At 39.8% G+C, this 10,885-nt stretch overlaps 1 protein-coding gene across 1 annotated transcript; it reads right to left on the minus strand.

Annotated features, from left to right (window-relative positions):
* Positions 1–7,891: 7,891 nt before the first annotated feature.
* Positions 7,892–9,579, minus strand: LOC142520684 (U-box domain-containing protein 45-like). The gene has a single exon (XM_075623775.1). The coding sequence runs from the start codon at positions 9,439–9,441 to the stop codon at positions 8,026–8,028; it is 1,416 nt and encodes a 471-aa protein (XP_075479890.1). The 5' UTR covers positions 9,442–9,579; the 3' UTR covers positions 7,892–8,025.
* Between the last annotated feature and the right edge of the window lie 1,306 nt (positions 9,580–10,885).

The raw sequence follows: 10,885 nt of genomic DNA on the forward strand, positions 1-10,885 counted from the left end.
CAATCTATACAATCTGTCTCAGTCCTCCTCTAATCATATACCTCTGATCCAGAATCGATTATGATTCAGTCTTTGCAATTACATGCTGTAATCAACTCAGATAACTATATTACATGTAATAGTGAAAGCAATAAATCATGATAGCACAATAAAAGCAAGGAAGAAAATTCAATCTACCCCCCGCTCATTCTATTCTATCTCAATCTAAAGGATCTATCGCTCTGATACCACCTGTTGTGGGGACCCGGGCTCTGAATCACTTGTCTTTGGGATTAATTGGATCTTTGCTAGAAAATGTGGGTCAAACTTTTGCTTTTAATATCAAAACAACTGTATATAAATCATACATCAAGGTTAACTCTATTTTATTTCAACAAACGTAAGTACATGTCTTGTTCTATTTAGTTTATACAAACCAGTGTTATTAACAAACTACATAGTACATGTAGAACATCTAGTTGTCTTCTACGCCCGAAATCACCACGCTTTTTCGATCTCTCATCTTTGTCTCGACCCTGATCCTGTCTCATCTGTTGTCATGCATACATACAGACACAACAACAGCCGGAAACTCCGGTGAGAACAAATCCCAGTATAAAACATGTATACATGCATGTCATGCAATTTCATACAAAATCATAACACATAATTCAGTATTTATGACACATTGGTGAATAAAGATAAAACAATTCGACTCTTACTCTTTAACTGGAGTCATATCTAAATCTAGGGATCCCGGTGTGAATAAGACGTAACAAGTCTCCCACCTACTCTCCCAATCGGGGTGGTGGTACGTCTTATTCCTAGACTTCGGCCCTGTCTATATCGAATATCTACAATCAGAGTCAATCTTCTCCTATGCCTCGATACTACAGAACGTCTAGAAACTTGGCATATCTGCCAATGACTCTCCTATCTCAATGCTTGTATATAAATCAATATAAAGCACAACATAACAAGGTATAGAAGTCTAGTATGTGATTTGTGGGAAACTCAAACCGGATCTAATTCGAGTTATATCTCCCCAATCAAACATTAAATTATACCTTTCGTGTCGTAGTCTCGATTGTACAAGTCGAAGTCTTGAAATTTCGATGTCCAATATGTCAATACCAATCTGAAATGACATATATACAATGTACCATATCAATCTCCAATTCAAGGTAGGATCAATAGGCAATTTCAATAACTTTCGACGGCATAACGGCGTAGTCTCTATATACCGATAATACCAACACGAGAATTACCTCATCAGATCATGACCATCACAATCTATACATCATAATCTCCAAATCGGCATATTCCCAATTCAACACATGCTGGAAAATTGTAATAATCACATACGGTGACATTTCTTCGATCCGGTTTCGAATATCATTTCAGCATAATCATAAGAACACATGATAGTTCTCAAAATCTGATTTCTCCAACATCATATAGCCAAATCAAACAAGAGAATAACAAAACTTACATCTTTTTGTAGCTGGTACTACAAGTAGCACAAATATGAACTCGGATCGAAAATCGGATGGTTAGATGCTTCACAATCAAATCTCTAAGATGGAATGAAGTTTGGAGGATTGCTGAATGTTGTTCTCGGTCCTCAGCTGCTGAAAATGAAGGAAATGAAGACACTTCACATATATATTGCATGTCTAAGGGCAAGTGTCGTATTTTCCATTTAGCAAGTCTCACCACGGGTGCGCTCGTTCTTTACCGCGGGTGCGTTGAGCGTACTGGATCACTTCCAACAATTTGGAAGACTCGACCACAGGTGCGGTGCATTTTGTACCGCGGGTGCGGTGCCTCTACTGTACCAACACCGTGGGTGCGGTAGATTTTATGGTACGGGTGCACTGTCTCTGCTGTCCCAACAATATATTTTGCAACTAGAATCGAATCGCAACATCGCTTCTTCGGCCTTCGATAATTACATCAAATCATGCATTAATAATTGCTGATTACCAAGTCACATCTCGGGCATTACATTCTTCTTGGTCAATGATGTGAGTGGAACGGCAATAGAGGAGAATCCCTTAATGAACTTCCGATAATATCCTGCTAGCCCAAGAAAACTGCGGATCTCTGATGCATTCTGCGGCACAACCCAATCTCTGACTGCTGCAACCTTCGTTGGGTCTACCTCAATACCGCTGTTGGAAACAATATGGCCTAAGAATGCCACCTTCTCTAACCAGAATTTGCACTTACTGAACTTTGCGAATAACTTATGATTCTGCAAGGTCTGCAACACTGTGGTCAGATGTCTGCTGTGATCCTCTTGATTCTTGGAGTAGACGAGAATGTCGTCTATGAATACTATCACAAACTGGTCAAGATACGGCTGAAATAGGCGATTCATGAGATCCATGAAGATCGCTGGCGCATTCGTCAGATCGAACGGCATCACAAGGAACTCATAGTGGCCATAACGAGTCCTAAAAGCAGTCTTGGAAACATCGGCATCTTTCACCCTCAACTGGTGATAACCGGAACGCAGATCTATCTTGGAGAATATCGAAGCTCCCTGCAAATGGTCAAACAAATCCTCAATCCTCGGAAGTGGGTATTTGTTCTTCACTGTTACCCTGTTCAATTCCCGGTAGTCAATGCAAAGCCTCATAGAGCCATCCTTCTTCTTCACAAATAAGACTGGCGCGCCCCATCGTGAAAAATTCGGGTGAATGAACTCCTTATCCAGAAGTTCCTGATTCTTCTTCTTAAGTTCTGCCATCTCTGTCGGCGCTAATCGGTATGGCGCTTTTGATAATGGATTTGTACCTGCATAAGCTCAATAGAAAACTCCACCTCTCGCTCGGGTGGCATACCAGAGACGTCCTAAGGAAAAACGTCTGGAAAATCTCTAACAAGAGGAACATCTGCGGCTGAGTGACTGGGTGCCTCGGGGACAGATATAAAAGTTGCTAAAAACGCCCGATACCCTCTATGCATGAGTTTCTTAGCCTTGACATAAGGAATAATACGCGGTAAGGGAAAGTACCTGTCTGGCTCAAATAAGAACTGCGCCATCCCAGGCGGTCGGACTAGGACAGATCTCAGCTGAAAGTCGATTTAAACTATGTTCCTCAATAGCCAATCCATCCCTAGTATGATGTCAAACTCCGGCATCGGCAACACGATCAGATCCGCATAAACGAGGTTGCCATGGAGCTCAAGATCTAAGTCTCGGATCACATTGGTAGCTGCCATCTCCTCACCAGAAGGCAATACTACTGAATAGGCTACATCTAGCCCAACGGTCTTGACCTTGAGGAAATTAGCAAAGACCTCCGAAATAAATGAGTGAGTGGCCCCTGAATCTATCAAGGCCTTCGTAGCGGAACCAGATATAATATTCTCCTTAAAAGATCGGAACTCTAAGTTGAACCAATAGTTACAAGAACTAAACTTATAGACATGCAAAGGTCAAAGTTCTTCTAACTTAAATTCCCAAAATAATACTGAGTAGATCATGCAATCATACTGCAATTCTATGTTCAAAATCTTAACCCAAAACATTAAATCCTAAATATAAACCTAAAGTGTAAAGGTACCTGTCATAAGCATGGTCTCCGGGTTTGTCTCCGTAGCATGGAGAGCAAACACTCTGCCTTGGGTAGGCAGATTCCTCTGAGGGCACTGCGGCAGCAAGTGGTCTGCGGCAGCAAGTGGTCTGAGCACTGCGGCAGCCAGTAGGTCGCGGTGTAAACTTCAGAGGCTGTCGTCCTCCTCTCCCTGAGGATATACCTCTATCACTCCTGGGCTCTCGCTGTCCGTCACGACTAGGACACTGTCTCGCTATATGGCCCACACCGCCACACTCAAAACAAGTGATCTCGGTCTGTGTACACTGTCTGATCAGATGAGGTCATCCACAACGAAAACATCTCACGACTCTGCAATCCCCTCTCGGCCCCTGAACAGACTGAGAACATCCCCCACGACTCTCAATACGTCGTGAATCAAATCGACGCTTCCCAGATGATGCTGAAGAAGAAGATAAACCCTTCTTATATTTAAAAGACTGTCCATGTGGTCGCAATGACTCCCTAGTCGGCTCTGATAATCGTCCCTGAGCCCCATACTCCTGCATAACCAACTCAGCCATCTCAGCCCTCGTCACTGCATCCTCAAATGATACCGGGTTATTTGATTGCACACGATCAATAACTCTAACTTCAACCCTTTCAAGAAGTGCCTCATCTTAGCATGAACATTCATAGCAATATGTGGCACGTATTTCAGCAATGCAGAATACCGAGACTCATACTCAGCAACATACATACTGCCCTGTCTCAAATCCTCGAATTATCTCTCTTTCTTCAGTCTGGCTGCTATAGAAAAATACTTATCAAGAAAACGAGACCGAAACACATCCCAATCAACAGTACGGCCCTGAGCTCTCAATCCGACCTCAGTCGTCTGCCACCACAATAGTACATTCCTCGAAAGCTGAAATGTAGCCAATCGTAACCAAGCAGACCTAGTACACGGAGCGGTCACAAATATCTGCTCTATCCTCTCAATCCACTCCTCGGCTCACTCACCAGTCTCATAACTATCAAATCTCGGCGGAAGATAACTGCTGAACTGTGCCAAAGTCAACTCACCATGCAATAAAGGCTGATCTGCAGGTGCCTGTTCCATAGGAGGAGGTGGCAATGGATTCATCTGTCCAAACCCACTGTAAACCTCTTCTGTTTCCTCGTCTGGATGTACATGTTCTCTAGCTGCCATCACTAGAAATCAAATTGTTAATCATAACATTTAACAATTACAATCCAGTAATCATCATCACATCTTTCGCATGAAAGTACACACAATTAAAGAACAATCAATCATATTGAGAAAACATCAATAACAAGTCAAATGCACAAACACACGCAGATAATATCGTCATCCAACTCCCTCATCACAAACCCAACTCCTAACCATCCCAGACATCTAACATATGCTCTGATACCACCAATGTGGCGCCCCAAACCTCGCCACGTAATCATATCACATGTGACGTCATATGCATAAAAATTTTCTTTTCGACGACGTAATAATATAATGCATATACGACAAAATAGTGCAATCACCACATTTTCTACGTCAGTGTAGCAGAAACAGTATAATAAATACACACATACAACTCAAATAAGACAATAAACTATACTGTCTCTATCGACTATTAATGTAAGGCCCGAGATTTTATTACTGTAATCTGAGATTAATCTGAAATGATTTATTTATTAATTGATATGATTATAGATGAAACGGATCAGACCGGGAGAGCCGAAAGAAGATTTGACATGAGGTGCAAGAAGAGTCCCCGCGCACATGCGCGACATGTATGGGCGCACATGCGCGAGGAAGACAGAACTATGCGCGCACATGCGCGGCTTGAATGCGCGCACATGCGCGGAACGTCCAGAACCTTGGGCGCATCTACGCGGCTGGAGGCGCGCATATGCACGAGTGAAGGAATGTGCGAGACAGAACATCTCGCGCATATGCGCGAGATATGTCGCGCATATGCGCGAGAAGATAAATGCCGAAGGTGTCGGGCCGAACCTCCGGCGCATATGGGCGTCTTTGTGCGCGCATATGCGCGCGGAATGCAGAATGGAAAAATGCCACTTGGTCTCTTGAATGCAACGTGTATATATATGTATATATAAGAAACAAGCCAATCTTCAGAAGGAAAAATGAAGAAGGAAAACGAGGGAAGAAGCTCCAATTCCTTTCGGGTGAGAATTTGAGTGTTACGCAAAATCCGTCCGTTTGTTTTTGAATCCGGACACGGTACTGTACTCCTATCAACGCAGGCTACAACTGGACGTAAGTTTTGTTACGTTTAGACATGATTTGAAATTATGATATTTTCAGAATTGAATATGAATCAGATATAGTGTTTCTGCTACAGTAGACATTGTATAATTGAAGTCAGATTAAAGAATAGACTGTTTATACAATTCTTATGAATTTCGAAAGATATTGATTGGGATTTGATATCAGAGTTGTGTTGTTACTGATCTTAAGTGTACAGATATTGAGATTATTAATTCTGATATTATATCTGTGATGTTGAGATTGAAGGGGATATCGAAACTGTATTGTTATGCCGTCGAAACATCAGTTGATTTAGAGTGATCAGATTCAGTAATGATTTCGATGATATCGTTGATATGAATTAGATTGTACCTTGTTCAGATATGGATCAGATTATATACTGATTTGAGTATTGATCAAAACAGGTTTTGAATCGAATTATATACTGATATTGTATTTATGTGATTGTCATTGCCAGACTGGGTATGGACAGATTGGAATACAAGACTTCGTCTTCGTCAGACCGGGAAGACAAAGGTATAATTCATGTTTTGTTTGGGGAAGACACAACTCAAATGAGATTCAATTTGAGTTTCCCAACAAAATCACATACTAGAATTGTTGTTTATCTTTTTATGTGATTATGCTTTGTTTATAGATTTATATTCAAGCATTTGAGATAGGAAAGTCATTTGGTAGATTCGCCAAATTACTAGATGTTCGGTGGTATCGACGCTTCGGATCAGAGTCACTCCGATTGTAGATATTCGATACAGACAGGACCGAAGTCTAGGAATAAGACGTACAGTCACCCCGATTGGGAGGGTAGGTGACAGACAGTGACGTCTTATTCACACCGGGATCCCTAGAGTTAGAGTTGAGTTGAGTCAAGATATGAATTGAATTGAGTTGCATGCTTATTTTATTTTGGTTTCAGAGATTATGGAACTCATTGTCACTGCATGCTTATTTTGATTTAGTTTCATAGACTATGAAACATATTGCTATTGATTTTATGCATGATAGTATGCTTTATTATTTATATTGTGTACATGCATGCCTACCATGTTTTATACTAGGATTTATTCTCACCGGAGTATCCGGCTGTTGTCTTGTTTTGTATGTGTGCATGACAACAGGTGGGACAGGATCGGGGTCAAGAAGATGATGAGAGAAGACGAGTTTAGAGTGGTGATTCCGGACTTATTGTAGACTTGGTTTAATACTTGAAATTTAGTAGTTGAACCTTAGACTAGTTTGAATAAGTGTTGTACATTATTGTACTTTTATACTGAGATGTATATTAGTTAAATTCCATTACGTTCCGCACTTACATTTTTAAAAAGAAAAATTTTTAGACCCTGTTTATTTTAATTGATAATTAAATCACAAAGATGATTAAGAAGATGATTAGCGTCCAGGTCCCCACAACAGGTGGTATCAGAGCGATAGATCCTTTAGACTGAGATAGAAGAGCATGAGCGGGGTAGATTGAGTTTTCTTTCCTTGCATGTGATTGCTAGCATGAGATTTATTTTAATGTTGATTTACATTATGTATGCTAGCATGATACTATGATTTACTGCTTTGAAATACATGTTTACCTTATTATCCGATTTGAGTTGGTATTATGTATTATTGAGTATGAATCAGATCTGATTCATGATCAGCAGTAAGATGATCCGAGAAAGTTGATATTAAATGAATATGAGTGTGTGTTAATAATGGAAAAGTGTTAATGTAATGAATATGTGGCTCGTGGACCCCATAATTTTTGAGGAGATGGAAAGTTAATAACATAGATTAATGTGGACGAATGCGGATGCCCTAATGGATCGTTCACATGGAATGCCTTTATCTTGGCTCCACACCTGTTTCCATCCATTGTTATTCTAACTTAAATTTAGACTTTTTCGACCAAAATATGGCCATTACCCAATTTAATTTTGGCGATTTTCAACTTACTCCCTGGAAATTATAATGGAATTTTCAAATTTTTGTCCCATTTACATCCTTTCTCCAATTAATTTATATCTAACAAAATGAAATAAATCCATCCACAAATAACCTTGTATGTATGCGACTAAATCCCATAAACAAGTCCAAAAACAGCACATACAAACCATACGTAGATGAACATCAAATCAAAAATGCTAAAGAATTAACAGAAACAACCTTAAGAAACCTAATAAGAAAAAGAAAAATCCCTCAAAATGGCAAGCTCTTTGATGTGGAACTCAAAGTGAGGGACTTGAAATGGTCAGAGGGTACAAAATCATGAGGCAAATTAGCCCTCTTCACCATCATCTCCATGTTGTTGTGCAAACTCTGTTGCACTAGTTGCTTCACCGCCTTCTTTTCTTGGCTCATCATCTTGTCCTCGTCTCCGAATGGCGACTCATCTCGACGATCAGATTCCATCGACAACGACGTCCCAATTAGCGGAGCCGACACTGCTCCACCTCCACTACTGGAAACTTGCTTCCCTTTATCCGCCCTGAAAAAGCATTCTAGCATCCTTGAAGCTCTCTTCTGAGCCAACGGAGTGCCTAAAAGAGTTAACTCGAGCAAGGACGAAACGATTCCGGCATCAATCATGGCCTGTCTGTCTCCATATGACTTGTGAGCCACTACTATAAGAATGTAGGTTGCCTTTTCCTGGCACCCTGGTGAATCTGTCCAATTCAGGACATCAACGAGAATCAGAAACGCATCCGGCACAGTACTGATTCGCTTCCGGCCATCGGATACTGCCACTATATTGCTGAGAATCGAGAGGATGATTTCACTAACATCCATGTCTCCAAGATTGTTCACTAGATATGGCACCAGATCAGTTTCCAGCAGATTATACATATTCAAAGGCGAGATTGAAAGATTATACAAAGCTCGCAACGAGTCGGTATTCGCAAGGGAACCGACATTTTCGTCATGATTTTGAAGGGTTTCTACCAAAAATGGGATTGCTCCAGAAGAGCCAATGATTGGCTTGTTAGAGTCCAAAGCACTTAATCCAAGAAAATTGGCTACTACTGCCTCCGAAATGGCCGGATTCGGAGCCCCGTTAGGAGATCGAACCAGCTTCAGCATTTTGTGAACAACACCGGCTTTCACAATGGCGGATTTGTTGGCATCATTGCCAATGGCGAGGTTGAGTAGAGCATAAAGAGCAGTGATCTGAGAATTGGAAGTGGGATCTTGACCGCCGTCAAGCAACGCCACAAGCGGCGGAATGGCTCCTAGAAGAGCCAGAGTAGTTCTAGCTTGTGGGTTGTCCTTGGTCAGCCGTCTAACCTCCATCGCCGCCTCCACCACCTCCGCCATTGACTCCACCTGCAATCTCTTGGCTACTCTCTTCAACCGTCCGAGCTCCTCTTCCTTCCTCCTCACCTCCTCGTTCTCCCACCACTCCGGCTGCTTCAAAATCTCCGACAACTTCTCCGATCCAGGCTGTTTCTTATCTCCCGCCTTCTTCCGCCGACTATTCCCCTGAATACCACATCTTCCGCCGCCGCAGCGCACGCTGTCAATGATCAAAGACCAGAGCTTCAGGGGGCGGTCCAGCACCACCGAATCCGAGTCCTTGCCGCCTCCACCGTTCACCATTGCTTCCGTAAACATCATATCCACCTACATTACACCCAAATCCCAGGCAAAAAACACAAAGTTGAGGAATTTTTCACTGTAAATCAATGTGTTTTTTGTGGGGTGTTAGTGGCTTTACCGGGTAGTAGGGTGTAGATAGTCAAATTTTTTCCCTTAAAACAAATGATCTTCTGACGAGCTAACGAGCCGAATATTGTAGAGCTTGAACTTGATTCGTTTATCTTAACGAACCTCATTAAACGAGCTCAAACGAGCTTTTATCAAATCGAGATTCGAATAGCTCACAAACGATTTGGTTCATTTACATCCATATATATACGGGCTCTAACATTTAATAATCATCGACAACTTATTTAAGAAATAGTCATTCTTTGGGATTTTTTATTTTTAAAAAAAATATGGTAAGTGCTTTAATTCAAAATTTATACATTATTTTAAGGAAATGTAGACTGGATTTTGATCAGCCTAAACTGGATCCGGGGTTACAAAGTATTGGATTTAAATAATCTAGGATTGACAATATTGCAAGCAGAGATTACTAAATAATTCAATCTTTGATTTTTACCTGGATGATTAACATGTGACATATATAAAATATTCAAATAGTTATTAGTAATATAATAAAATTCAAATCACATTGTACGTTTTAAAATTTTTATTTTTACATTTAAAATTTTCTTTTGACACTCGTACGGTTTAAATTAAATAAACATATATTTGATGTTTAGTAATATATTTTTAGTAAAATTTTCACTTGGCACCAACTACTCTGCTATTAATGGATGTAGCTTTTGTTGTAATTCCCTACGGACTTTTTTCAAAAATATTTCTTTGATCTTCGAATCAGATCCACGACTAGAACAATTGTTCATCTTCTAGATTGCACTAGAAATTTAGAAGAGATTTTTCGTAGAGATTAAAATTCAAAAGGTGGCTCAAACCCTTAATTTTTATTCAAGGTGGCCAAAAAATTAGATAGAAGAATGGAGAGTGATTTTCGAATTTTTGAGGTTTGGAGGCTACGGTTTCTTTGTCTCCCACTTAAACATGCATCCATGATCTAATTTTCATAATTCAATATTTAGGTTCTTTAATTAAACTTAGCGAGCTCGGTTAATTAATTGTACTAGTACAACTAGTTTAATTAATTATATTAAAGTCCATTAAGAACTTTAATTATTTAGCTTGTTGGACTTGTACTCTTACAAGCTCATTAAACATAGTTCCACTACATTTAATTTAATATTTAATAAACTCAACTTTTGAGTTTAATAATTTAAATTAACAAATTTTATAAATTCAACTTTTTGAATTTATTTTCTCCAAATTTTAAATATCATAAATTCGACTTCTTGAATTTATTATCTCATAAATTCAATTCCTTGAATTTATTTTCTCAAAATTCAATTATCATGAATTCAACTCCTTGAATTCAATATATCATAATTTTATATAAATTCAA

This window comes from Primulina tabacum, chromosome 12 (genome assembly GCF_025594145.1).
Source record: "Primulina tabacum isolate GXHZ01 chromosome 12, ASM2559414v2, whole genome shotgun sequence".
Classification (NCBI taxonomy): domain Eukaryota; kingdom Viridiplantae; phylum Streptophyta; class Magnoliopsida; order Lamiales; family Gesneriaceae; genus Primulina; species Primulina tabacum.

Coding starts and splice junctions, on each gene's coding strand:
- LOC142520684 (XM_075623775.1), bottom strand. CDS start 9,441: ATGATGTTTACGGAAGCAATGGTGAACGGTGGAGGCGGCAAGGACTCG.